The sequence below is a fragment of the Gastrolobium bilobum genome, unplaced genomic scaffold (assembly GCF_033153095.1).
Source record: "Gastrolobium bilobum isolate Gb01-03AN ecotype WA unplaced genomic scaffold, APGP_CSIRO_Gbil_v1 utg9675, whole genome shotgun sequence".
Lineage (NCBI taxonomy): Eukaryota > Viridiplantae > Streptophyta > Magnoliopsida > Fabales > Fabaceae > Gastrolobium > Gastrolobium bilobum.
The window spans coordinates 270,610-285,132 of NW_026897381.1; the positions used below are offsets into that span (position 1 = coordinate 270,610).

General features: G+C 35.1%; 2 protein-coding genes across 2 annotated transcripts; one reads left to right on the plus strand and one right to left on the minus strand.

Moving 5' to 3' along the window:
• Positions 1-39: 39 nt before the first annotated feature.
• LOC133306477 (arabinogalactan protein 23) lies at positions 40-382 on the minus strand. The gene has a single exon (XM_061506804.1). It carries the CDS (start codon positions 214-216, stop codon positions 40-42), a length of 177 nt encoding a protein of 58 aa, XP_061362788.1. The 5' UTR covers positions 217-382.
• A 3,116-nt stretch (positions 383-3,498) lies between these two features.
• LOC133306486 (zinc finger BED domain-containing protein RICESLEEPER 1-like) lies at positions 3,499-4,642 on the plus strand. Its single transcript, XM_061506812.1, has 3 exons — positions 3,499-4,068; positions 4,153-4,459; positions 4,542-4,642. Exons 1-3 carry the CDS (start codon positions 3,499-3,501, stop codon positions 4,640-4,642), a joined length of 978 nt encoding a protein of 325 aa, XP_061362796.1.
• Positions 4,643-14,523: the final 9,881 nt, after the last annotated feature.

Sequence of the window (14,523 nt, forward strand, 5' to 3'; positions counted from 1 at the left end):
AACCTTCTTCCTTGTTGCCCTGTCACATTTTTCCTTAGCTTAGTGGAACAAGGCAAAGAAAGACAACACTGAGGCACCAACCAAGGACCCAACAACGGTGGCTGAGGCACCACTGCTAGGGCCGGGTGCCGGTGCCGGAACCTCGGTGGCAGCCAATGCTGCACTCATGGAAGCAGCAACAATGAGAACAGCACAAGTAACCTTCTTCATGTCCATGATGAATGAATGGAATATATGTGACTTAGATTACAAAGACCTGCTAGTTAGTTTCGTTTGATGAAGAAACTGTGTTGCTTGAATTATGTTATTTTCTCTTGCAGGTGAGAGACAAAATGAAGGTGTTGCTTGGGGCTTTAAAGGGTAGGGCTTGAGTTATTTTGGGAAAAATGCCTTCTTTTTTTGGTTCTGAAAGGGTTATGAATGGATGGTTTTGCTAGCTTTTAGGGTTTGGTTAATAGTTTGTGTGACAAGTGTGTAGGACTCCTAATATATTTGTGGCTCAAAAAATTTTGTTAACCACTTGCTATGCATGTAGTTGTGATAATCTATTTAACAAAAAAAAAAAAAAAAAAAAAAAAAAAAAAGATGTTAACAAACCATCCTCAAATACCCCCAACAAATTGGGATTTTTTTTTATTCCTTTTTTCTTTACTTTCAATTCGTTTTCCTTAGTCGAATTGTTTATAACATTTTGGATTATGTCATTGATATATTATTTATTTATTTCTTATCTTTCTATTTTTACCTCCTTTACTTTTTAGGGTGCATTTGACAAAATAAAATATTTAAGCACAAAACACTGAATGTTAATTTTTTATTAATAAAAATGAAACTCTGAATTTCTAAGTGTGAAATTTTATTTTAAAGTGTTAAGATTACATTAAGGAAAAATATTAACATTAATATAATGAAGAATATTATATTAAGGGTAACTATTTGTGTCTAATAATAAAATAAAAAATTTAGTTGCCACGAATTCACTTAATTTCATTTGACTTTCACTTGTTCTATTTTTTCATGCATTCAAATTCTAATTTTAAAAAAAATTCAAATTCAATTCAAATTTTATTTATAACAGATTTCATTTAATTTAAATAACAAAATATCTCCTTTTTAACAATAGTATATTGATTATTCTCACTTTTCGAATTTAAATAAATTAATTCAAATATCAATTGTACTTATTATATACTTATTTTCATAAGCGCGCATATTAATTAATCATCTATTATATATATATATATATATATATATATATATATATATATATATATATTATGACTAATTCTTTTGAATGAGAAAGTAAAAAATCGATTAAAACTTCAGTCATAATTGTATTAATCTAATATAAATGATAACACATTTCTTGGAATCTTTTTTCAATATAAATTAAAATTCCAATCATTATTTTTTTTTTATTTCTTTTCATGTAAGCCTTTTAATTATTTTGACTTTTAAAATCCAAAACTAACATTTAATGATAAACTAGTGTAATAATAAAAATGAGAAATAAAAAAATTATATTGAATATTCATCTTTAATATCCATCACAACGAATTTTTTAATATAATCATAAATGAAATTTTAATTTCATTTCTTTGTTTGTATTTCTTTTTCAATTATATTAGTTTTACAAAGACGAGTTTAATGATAAAATTTCAAGACACAATGTCATTTTATAGAATACTGATTTACTTTTTTCTTCGAGCCTGCCTTTCACAAGTTTTATAGACCCTGTGATGATATTATTAAGAAACAAATGGCCTTCTTTCTCATATTATATTAAAAATAGTTGAGTTTAAGGATGATACATAACCAAATAAGTACATGACTTCTAAGATAAATAAATATTTTATATTTTCCTATTTTCCCAACATTAGGTTACTGTTAAGTTAGCTATGTTGAAGGTCAGAGGAATCAATCGTAAGGAAGAATTAAGTCAATTACACTTTGGCTCGCAAAAGGAGGAGCTCATGATTGGGGATAATTATTAAAATTTGCCAATATATTTTAAAATTTTAGGGTGTTAGATTTATGAGTCTTCACACCTATATGTTCCATATTTAGCCTAGTATTGCAGGAGTACTCGATACATCACTTATTTAAAATAAAATAAAAATAATAATTTATCTGAGACAATTTATCCTACCCCTACTTTATGGGTCATGCTATGCGAGTCCCATTTTTTAACTACTTTAAATAAAGATGCACTTACCATGGGAGCACGAAAAATCTATTTCTTAATGCGAGACTTTATTATTTTCACTTAAATTCTCAATAATATAATGTTAAATGGGCTTTGAATGTATCATGTTCTTTGGATAAACCCCCCCTTAAAAATCACAAATATGTTTTGGGAGTCACTATTAAAAGGGGAAGAAAGGGAAGAAAGGAGAAAGTTTTACTTATGTCTTCATCTTGTTTGTGAGTGATAAATGTCAAAGACTAGGGGTGGCAATTTGTGACACGACCCGCGAACCCGACCCGGACCCGACACGAAATTTTCGTGTATGGGTCAACCCGTTTAATAAATGGGTCGTGTTTGGGTTGGAAAAAATTAACACGAAAAAAATCGTGTCGGGTCACGGGTCAACCCGTGAACCCGCTTTGACCCGTGAAAGGTCTGGTTCAAATTTAAAGTTATTTTTTTAAATAAAGAATTATTAAAAACGCCTTAGGGTTTCCGTCGAAGTATAAAAGGAAAGAAAAAAATGCCTTAGGGTTCCATTTAACGCGCAGCTCTCGCCTCTCTGCCCCGTCTCGTTGGTCTCGCCTCTCTCTCGCCTCCAGCGCAGCGTCTTCTTGTTCGAACAAGGAATCAAACGAATCTGGTATGCATTTGTCACGGGTTTGAGCTTGAACCTTGTATTTTTTTTAACACTTTGCACTAGCACTAGAACTACTGCCACTAGCACTAGATCTCTTTGTGCATTATTGTCAGCATGTGTTTTACGACCAGAGTGATCAGCTTTCTCATCACCAGAACTACTGCCACTAGCACTAGATCTCTCACTTTCTTTATCACTTGAACCATCTGAGCTCCTGAAAAAGGGAAAGTAATTCAATTGAAGAAGATATCAGGCAAATTCTTACTGAGGCAGAAGCACTATAGGAAAAGGGGCCATGCTAAAGGCCAGTTGTAATCAGACCATCTGGACTTGGGTCTTGATCTTCTGCTTCTACCGTGCTGGCTTTTCCTCCTCTGCTTACTTCCAATTCTCCTCTTCTTCCCATGCTTGCGCTTATTTCTCTTCCTCTTCCTGTGTTTCCCATAACTAGAGGAACTTGAATCAGAATCCGATTCAGAATCCGAAGCTGAATCTGACTCAGAATCTGAGGAATAATTATCACTACCACTATCACTATCAGATGTTGAGTATCTCCTCCTTTTCTTCCTTGTGTCTTTGGAAGATTTTGCAGTGTGTTGCTCAAAGTTCTCTTGCATCTAGAAGAGGTTGTAGGCAAGATGTTCCAACAAGATGGAATTCTACTTTTCTCATGCTTGATAGTGCACTCTTCTATAAACGTGCCTTCATGCACCTTGAGTTAAGTGATTCCAACTACAAATATTGTCCATCTAGAGATGAATGGGATAGGATAGAAAAGATCAATGAGTTCTTGCATGTATTTTATGATATTACTTGCGTCTTCTCTAAAACCAAGCATCCAACTGCAAATCTTTACTTTCCTTATGTTTTTACTGCACATCTGACATTACAAAAAGGATTGAAAAGTGATGATGCTTATATTGTGAATATGGCTGAAAAGATGTTCACTAAATTTGACAAATATTGGTCTGAATTTAGTATGATTTTAGCCATAGCTGTCATTTTGGATCCTAGATATAAGATGAGTTTTGTTGAATGGTGCTACAATAAGTTGTATGGTGATGATGGGGTGAACGAATCCACAAAGGTGAAAAACAAATTGGTTTCCTTGTTTAATGAGTATGCAAATGATGGAATCAGAAACTATTCATCTATTTCTTCAACAAGGAGGGCTAGAGATGGTGGGAGTGAGACGATTGATGAAACCTCAATTTCTACTACATCTCGAGATGTTTTGAGTGTAAGTTAACATAATTATTTGTCTTGTAATTGTTTATATTCTTTTGTACATTTATTGATATTATTTATTTTATAATATTGTTAGGAATTTGATACTTTTCATGAAGTGGTTGTGCCACAAAAGACTCAGCTTGAATTATATTTAGAGGATCCAAGGATTGACAGAAGAAATATTAGCTTGGATGTGTTATCATATTGGAAGACTAATCAATTTAGGTATCCAGAAGTTGCTGCAATGGCAAGAGATATTTTTGGGATACCTATTTCTAGTGTTGCTTCGGAAAGTGCTTTTAGTGTTGGAGGAAGAGTACTTGATCAATACCGAAGTTCACTCAAACCTGACATAGTTGAAGCATTGATTTGCACTAGAGATTGGTTATATGGAGAGCAAGGTAATATACATTATCAATCACTTATTCATTAACTATTTATTTTAAGGATTTTAATTAACTCATTTGATTTTTATTTTTATAGAGCAATCAGCAATAGCTTTGGAAGAATTGACAGAAGATATCATGGACATGAATCTATATTCAATAGCTGATCATGGCGCTCAAAATTACTCTGTTGCTTAATGACTTTTATATTTCAAATTTTTCATCAGTTAAATGATCTTAAATTTGTGATCTTAATTTGTATTTCGGTGGAAGAAGTTGCTGTAAGAATGAGACATTTGTTGTAGGTTGCATTTAATTATGTTTTGATGTTGGATTGATGGAGTTCAATGTAGTAAGTTATTTTGATTTGAATTAGATTGAACAGTTTTAATATGATTTGAATTAATATCACTTTCTGTTTACTCGTGTCGGGTCGGGTCGGGTCGTGTAAAATACAGATTGCCCTCAAATTCGGGTTATATCGTGTCAACCCGTTTATACATGGGTCGTGTACGGGTTGAATTTTATAACACGATTTGTTAATCGTGTCGTGTTCGGGTTGAGGCTATTCGTGTTCGTGTCAGACACAGGTCGACCCGAACCCGACCCATGAACACGAATTGCCACCCCTATCAAAGACATTATGTTTTTAGGATAAAAAATAGATTAAATGACGATAAATATGATCAAAATGCATAGTGTATATTATCAAATACAAAAGACTTTGGATTTTTCATAATTGGACAATATTCTGACTTAAAAATATATTAGTGTCATGTTTAAATTGTTAAATTTGAGCATTAAAGCAAGGGAAAAACTATTCTTATGTTACATAAGATACATTTTCTCTCCTACACACCTTTCGATAATTGTGCCACCTTTTTCTTTTCTTTTCTTTTCTTTTTTCAGGTGGTGGAACCCACAAATTTATCTCTATGACATAAGATAACTATCTCCTTTAACATGAGATTAATAAAACCCTTAAAGCAATGGGTAAGCTAGAAGAACTTAAAACGATAAAGGAAAAGAAATGATTTAGTGGAAATCTCTCTAGAGATTTCTTCCGGCCAATTTTTAGTATCCAATATGATAGATTTGGATATCGTGTTCTTCATAGATGTTGTGGATCTCTCTTTCATCTTTTCAAAGAGACCAAAATCACATAAATTGGATGAGTATAGCTCAAGTTGTGCCCAAAATACGAAATTATATTTTGGTGTCAGAGATACCTCGCCAGTTTGCTCGAACGAGCGAGCAAATTAATTCACCTTGCCAGAATGCTTGAACGAGCGAGCAAATGAGTGAGCAGCGTCGTAAATGGAGGCCCATGGATATTTTCATTAAAAGGGAACGACTTAGGGTCTTTCCAGTCATTATTCACGCAGCAGAGACTTGAAGAGAAGGCAAAAGAGAGCTTTTGGAGAGGAGAAGGAAGAGGAAAACATCTAAGGCTTCACCATGGATCATCTCTAATCAAGTTTTATCATGAACTTTCTTTACTTTTCCTCTTTTGTGTTTTGTTCCATGAACATGTTAGGCTAATTTCTTTTATGTAGTTAAGGTGAGATGGAACCAATGGGTTTTTGAACACTGTTTATGCTTTCTTGTAATTGATATTTATGATTTGAGTTATGCAATTAATCTATTAACTGATGATTATTTTTGTTTATGACTTGTGCACTTATAGATAAACACTAGAGTCTTGTATGTCAATAGGAATATTGGTGCCTTGATTCCAATTGATTAATTGCTAGGGTTTGTGTGATCTATGCATAGACTTATAAATTCTCCGGCGTGAGAGATTCTTGATCTTAATGCTTGCTCTAGAAAAAGGCTATAAGGGATTAGAGTTTTGGATAAAGTAAAGGATTAAATCACCAAGGGATTGATGGATTTAATTATATTAGAAAGAAGCGCTAATAACCCAATCTTGAATATTATAACACCCCGTTCTAGAATCGGTTTGTTAACATTGCTTTATGATATTAAGCGCAGTTACAATCACATTGGTTTAATTAAAAACCTAGATAAATTTTTCATTTTCTTTTTAAAACTTACTTGCTTTACCTTTTCAACAACACCGAGTTTAAAATAACCAATTGTGTGACCATAATCTTATTACCTTGCGGAATAATCAAAACTAAACTTAACATCATATTCTTATTTTGTTCAAGTCCTATACTAAACTCTCTTCACTTTTTATTAAATTGGAATTTGTATACTTACTTTATAGTTCTCATTTCACACTATGTTATAGATCTCTCCGTTAGCTTCGTGTGGGTTTAAATCGCGCTCAAATCGGAGATCTATAGCTTGAGTTATGCCAATTTTAGTAAACTAGGTTGGTGCTGTTTTCGGGATGTGTGCCCAAGCTCTCAACTCGGCGTTCGGGCGCCCAACGGCGGAGAATTTAGCCATCATGAGGTTTTTCAGCGCGTCTGGGCGTGTACTAGTGCGCTTGAGCGCCCAAATCAGCGCTTGAGCGCCAAGAGGCATAGAATTTTACTTATTTTCACGTATATAGCGCGCTTGAGCGCCCTACACCTGGGGCAAACTTGGTCTCCCCTGTTTTTGGTGAGTTTCTTGGGGAAACTTCATTCCCCTTTCATTCTTCAAGGGTTATTACACCTAATTAACAAGGAAAGGCCAACCATGGTCACACACCATGTGGCACTTACATCCCATAAACACTTTACCAATTCATCATGCAAATCAAAATGATAAACATAACTACATATTCATCAATACATTAAAGTGTCAATTACACCAATGTTCTTACAAATTTCATATACATGCCAAAGGACTTAACAACAAAAGGAACATGATCAAAGCTATTTGCCATATACAACAAGGCAATCACCACCACAATGATCATGCACTAAGTCCCCCAAAATACATCATGTGTCCTCAAAATATACTTATGCATATGGCAATGTAAATGACATATACATCTACTATCCTAGATGAGATGCAATCCAAAATGATAGGCTATCAACATATGACCATCTAGTCCAAATACGGCCACTTGCCACTAGAGGCTCCTGCTGCATCTGTACCTGAAAGGGGATCCCCACAACACGAGGTGAGATATACGAATATATCACAGTAAACCAGGGACCCTTGGAGCATTTCTCCACCCCATAGTTCACTTCATAGTATAATAGCAATAACAGTAAATAATGCAATAAATACATATCCATGCAGTGTGTAAAACATCTGCAGGAAACATCCCTCGAGCTCTTGCTGTCCTAAGGATACTCAGATGCAAATAGTCCTATTGATCAGAGAATCTACCAAGTATGATTTACGCATCGTCATGCGACATACAAACATAGGGAAACACCATCCTATGTCACACCCAAAGCATACACATACGTATAACAAAGCATTAAACTACTTCATTGCATTTACATACACTATCAACAACCACTACCCATTCAGGGCTTGGTGGAACAATAAAGGGATTTACACCTAAGGTCCGAAGGCTTACCTCAATGCTCCAATTCATCCTTTGTTCACCAACAAGTTTGCAACCAATCAAACTTTGAATTCAAGCTACAACTTTGCAAAATACACACCTACACCAAGGTATCACACAATCAATCAATACAAGTTAATGAATATAAACATATTCATCAACAAAGCAACAATTCCACACCATAACTTGGCATGAACTTACCTATCCAAATGAGCTAATCAAGCTCTATAGCTTGCTCTAATATGTGGTCACTCAAAGTTGGTCCACTTGCCTCAATCCTAGCAACACAAGGGACATAATCAATCATCCAACTCACTAATTGCTCAAAATGCTAGAACATCCATAAGCCCAAGCATGAATTTTTCAATATATTGAACAATAACCAAATGACTATCTAAACTCATTTCTACCATTTATTTATCATGGCTAACAACTTTTACAAAGGGGTCAAGCTTAAATCAAACTCAACTAATACCCATTCACAATGACACTATTCATCATCTTCAACCTCATGAAATATCCATGAAAGATAAGTTTGAAGAGTGAAAACTTACCACAAAAGGTCACACAACCAAGGAATGTTGATCTCCTAAGCTCCCATGGAAGGAACTATCTTCAAACTCCTCCAAACACCAAGTAAGTTGATTTCTTGGGAAGGAGAAATCTCACACCACAATGCTTCCTACTCAAAACCAAGTTAAAATTAAGGATGAGATGAGGATTTCAAGTGGTTTTGGCTTTTGAATCACTAAAAATGGTTGAGAATCAAGGGACCTAGGGTTTCTCACTTTCTCCCTTCCTCTCTTTCTCTCTCGGGCTCGTCGCTGGAAGAAGAAGAAAATGAAGCTTCTTTGGCTTATTTCCACTTAACTTGGTTAAGTTTTCTTAAATGGGTAAAAGCTTATCTATCTATTCACCTCCATTCTTTACCAGATTTTACCCAATGGTCTGAAATATTTTTCTAGGAATATTTTTAATTTTACTTTTATATTTTGGGTACTTCTGCCTACACCCATTTTTACCCCATAATTTTCGCTGACTGCATTTTTCACCTCAAAAGGGACTCTAAGTCATTTAATTAGATAGTTTACCTAATTTAACCCACTAATACAAGATTAATTGCTTAATTACATACAATTAATTAAATCTCATGGTGAGGGATATTATAGTCACTAATACAAGATTAATTGCTTAATTACATGCAATTAATTAAATCTCATGTTGGGATATTATAAATATTGATTGCATGAAAGGGTAAACTTATTAAGAAAACATTGGGGAAATCGAATCCCTAGCTACGCTTTTGCATATTGATTTTAAACTCGTTGTTATTCCATTCTTGTTCTTAGTTATTAATCTTGAAAATAAAAAATATTGTATTTAAATTCCATTTTTATTAATCCAACATCATATTCTCAAAAACTTTCAAGATCGATCCAACTTTGGTTATATAAATAAGTTATTGCTTGATAAATCAATCCTCGTGGGATGACAATCCCACTCTTTTTACTATATTACTTATACGACCGGTGCATTTGCCGAGGTCGCAACAGTGAGTTAAAAAAAATAGAGGAAGGGAATTGGAGATTTTTGTAAAATCCTTCAAAACTCTTGTCACCTTTCAAATCAAAGTTCCTTCAATTTGGAGGGTACATGAGAGATTTTTTTTTTTTGGTATTCTAAGGGGGTTAACAACAACACCCCAAAGAGATCAATTCAATAAAATCGTTATGAAATTACAAGACAAAGACAAATCAGCCCAATACAAAGGCCAAATACTAGGGGGGTTTGAAAACACACAAAAATTATTCTCAACAGGATATTCTAAAGGATATTTAGAAAGCCAATCTGCACAACTATTTTCTTCTCTAAAAACATGAACCAGGTGAACTTCCCAATTCTTTTGTAACCATGCTCGAATCCGAGTCACTAAGCGAGACTCTCGAGCTGCACTTCCATTGCTGGAGAGCAAAGTGATAACTGAGCTTGAATCAGTTTCTCGGATGCAGCGTCTCCAACCTCTAGCCCAAGCAAATTCAAGACCCTTGAGGACGCCCCATAATTCTGCAACAAAAGCTGAACAATGGCCAATATAGTAAGCAAACCTTTCTATCCAATAACCATTTTCATCTCTTATAATTCCTCCACAAGCAGCACCCCTGCCATCACTCCTGGCTGCACCATCTTTGTTTAATTTCACCCAACCTGTGTCCGGAGGTAACCATCTAATAGGAACAAAAATATAATTCTTGGTCAGCTTTGTCCCTTTAGAAGTTATCCAGGCTTGTGTATACTCACGAACCAGACTCTTTACGGACTGCACCTTGTATGCTTTCCCGTTACTTTCCACACCATGCACCTGATTGTTTCTTCACTGCCAAGCTAACCAAACAGTAACAACAAAAACCAACGACCAGGGGGCATCAAAGCACAAAATAAATACATTTTGAATATTCAAGGAAAGCCAAGAATCTAAATCAGTATCAAAGAAATCATTTATTAAATTTGGCCTCAAAAGATCAGACCAAACTTTTTTAATCTTTGGGCAGTCACGTGCCATATGAATAATGGATTCTTCATGCAAATTACAAATAGGACAGCTAGGAGGACACAATCTAAAGTTTTCCAGGAAGCTCCTAGTTGATAGACGATGATGAGCAGTCTTCCAAAGGAACAAACTTATCCGATTGGGCCCTTTTAAATTACAATTGGCTGACCAGAATTTTCTGTCAATACCATTACAACTATTTTGATTTAGCAATGTAAAATAAATATTTTTCACAGAAACTTCATCTGATCCAACTAAATTCCACCATTTTCTGTCCATACCATTAGATTCTGAGGCGGCAACATGCTTCTAATAATTTAAACACAATCATCAGGAAGAAAATTAGATATAATCTCACAATCCCAAGTTCCATGATGAGTAACATAATCAATTACTCTCTTACCAGCCTTTGTTGGGAAAATTTGAGCAATAGCTCTGTTTGCAAATTTTTCCCCAATAGTCTTCCCAAATAAGAACAGAAGATCCATCACCCACATCCCAAACCAGCTTGGGTTTAAGCTTATTCCAAACATCACACATAAATTTCCAAAGACGAGAATTTCCATTATTCCAAGACAAATCAGTCTGAGTATTGGATGAATTTATGTACTTAGCTTTTAATACCTTCACCCAAAGCTGATCAGGATCATTAACAAAATTCCAAACTAGTTTTCCCAAGAAAGCTTCATTCATGGCTTGTAATTTCCTCAACCCCAGCCCTCCATCTGCTTTTGGTCTTGTAATTGTGTCCCAACCAATAAGATGCATATGTTTCTTCCTTTCTGTATCACCCTATATAAAGGCTCTTTGAAGCTGTTCCAATTCATTACATACAGCTTTAGGAATCACATTGCTTTGCATGAAGTAATACGGCATAGTAGACAACACAAATTGAGAAAGAATCACTCTGCCGCCTGAGAGAGACTGGGATTGCCAGCTAGATAATCTTTCTTTAACTCTTTCAACTACACCAGCAAATAAATTTTTAGTAACTCTACCATGATGTATCATTGCTCCAAGATATCTTCCTATATTTGTTACTCTTTTAAATCCACTTTGTTCTGTGATTTTAGTAGCTAACTCATCTGGAGTGTTTTTTGAGAAATAAATAGAAGATTTTTGAACATTCACCTTTTGCCCATAAATGTCTCCAAACAAATTCAAACATCTGAAAAGGATATTAAGCTGATCCTCACTGGCTTCTAGAAAAAGCATTAAATCATCCGCAAATAGAAGGTGAGATATTTTTGTTAGACAAGTGGCTTCAATACTCAAGAGGGGGGGTGAATTGAGTTTTATAAAATCTTTTCACAAAGTGCCTCCTTTGATATTTTAAAGACTATTTCTTCAATAAAGTGATTTAATAAGGAAAAATCTAAGTGTAAGAGCAAGTGTAGTGATAAACAAAGTAAGCAAGTGAATATATAAAGACAATCTAAAATGCAATTTTAATACTCAAATAAAGAGATTAAGGTTAGAGAAATTGCAAACTAGATGTATCCTGGTTCGGTCACCACCACCGTGACCTACGTCCAGATTGAAGCCGCTCGATCAATTCTTTTCACTAACTATCAAGCTTGAGGGTGCTTGACAAACCACTACAACCTTTCAAGACTTCGGGCTCTTGATGCCTTACAGTTTTTCACTCCAAATTTTCTTAGGAATTTGGTAACCTCTCTAGTGTATAGGGTTCACTCCCCTAACTATTCAAGAAATCAAATGGAGGTGTTTAAAATAGCTAAGTACTCTCAAAGTACAAATAACACAAGTTGAAGAACTATGGGTGTTGGCACTCTCACAAGAATAAAGCTCAAAGATGATTTAAGCTCAAGATGATAGAAAGTAAGCAAATGATGTGACTTAAAGCAAGAATTATGATTTAGAAGTGTAGTCATATCAGTAGAACAGTGGTCACTATTTATAGAGGGCCCCCATGACCCTTTGCACAATCATTTTTGCAAAACTAGCCATTTATAGCCGTTATTTTCGTCCTCTGGTGCAGTAGGAATCGATTCCCAACCTTTCAGATGAGTGGGAATCGATTCCTGCTCACAAGGAATCGATTCCCAACCTTTTAGAAAGGTTGGAAATACGTTTAAAATCATTTTAAACCTTTTAAAACATGTTTTCATAAATGCATAATGCTATAAATCCTTTGTGTAATCAAATGGTAATTCAATGCATGTATTTTAACAAAAATATGTTTGAGCTTATTCATGCAAGAAGTCAGTTACCCTCACAATTAATTGTAAGTCCTAAAGTATATTACTTGATAATTCTTGGACTTAGATTCTTCTCTTGAAGCTTGAATCTTGAAGGACTTCATGATCGATGGATGTTTATATCTTTTTGATTGTTGCAACTTGAAGCCTGCCTTCCATACTTTGTTTGTTATCATCAAAATTTTAGACTTTATGTTCTGCATTGGTTCCACAATCTCTCCCTTTTTGATGATGACAAACTCAGATTGAGAAAATGATTAACGTAGAATGAATCTTAATAAAAAATGGAATTGAAGCTCCCCCTTTATCTATTGATTTATATAGAGTGTGAAGATATTTATTTTTCAATATATGCCTTTCTCATATAATGGCTTTCTCATATAATGGCAGTATTTCTCAATATCTTCTCCCCTTTTGGCAACATCAAAAAGTAGCACATAATCCAGCAAAAAATCTAAGCATAATAGACCATAACATAATAAACCATAATAAGGCATAATGAACCATAAGGCACAGTAAGGTCAAAGTCCCACAGATGCAAAATATCCAAAGTAAGATAACCGAAATGTAAGCATAGTAAGAGTCTAAAATTATAAAAGATGGATCATGAACTAAAGGTCATCAGAGCTAGGTGGAGGTAGAAACGGAAGAGGAGGAATGTCAAGGTGGTCCTCAATGCGCTTGAGGCGGTACTCCATATTAGTCTGACAGGCATGAATAGTAGTGAGGCCAGTCCCTAATGAATCAAAGCCAGACTGCATGGTGGTCTATAATGATGTAAGGGAAGTCAAGAGAGAAGCCATGGAATGGTTCGCAGAAGAAGAGGCATCAGCTGGGGCAGCATCCTGAGGAGGATCGTCTGCTGGAATGTCCTGATGAGGGGCAGCTGCTGTAGGAGGATCTGTCTGACGACCCTATACACCACCAACTTTCTTTATCTGCATTTGAGCAATCTGGTGTTCTCCAAAGGAGTGCAAGTTGTCTTTCATGATCTCACCATTGTCATCAATCTGCTGAAATCGCATAATGCGATAAATAAAAGCATACGGAAGAGGACCGAAAGACTGGGCTTTCATCATCATGGAGCAAAAATAAAATGGCCAGTTGAAGTCAATGCCAGATCGAATTACCCACATAAGAAATATATCATGTTCATACACCACAGAGTAGTTAGAGGCCCTTGAATATAGAATATGAATGACAACGTAGTGAAGAATCCGGTTGTCCATAGTTAGAAGATTAACACTGAACTTGGATTTCGTGACATGTATACCAGGTTCCACAATTGATTGAATAAAGGCAGGCCTATCAAACTCAGGGAACACTTCAGGGTATTGACGACCGCCATAAGTACAACCAATCAGACTAGGCCGCTCAGTGGGCGGGACAATAATGGATTTCCCTTTAATTGTAGCTGTCAGAGTGTCGTTCTCAAAAGAGACCGTACAGTAAAATGCTCTAACCATATTCTCCACATACTTTTCATTCATAATGGACATTTGACGCAGATGGTTATTACTCAATAAATCGCATATCTCAAAATTTTCATCGTCCAGAAACTTGATATCTAGATACTTCGGCTCGATGATCTTTCTCTTTGCGTACTTCTTGAAGAAGGTGGAAAGCTGATTGGCTGTGGAAAAATATCTTCCATGGAGAGTGGTTCTTTTGCGTTTTGGGTTGGAAGATTCAGCCATTGGATCAACCTGTGAAAGATCCAGATGAAATTTCCAAAGTGAGCACAGGCTAGTTATCTGCAATACTAATTACTTTAAAATATTGGCATGAAAGAGAATCAGATTAAAAGATAATCAGAGAAAAGAATGATTTG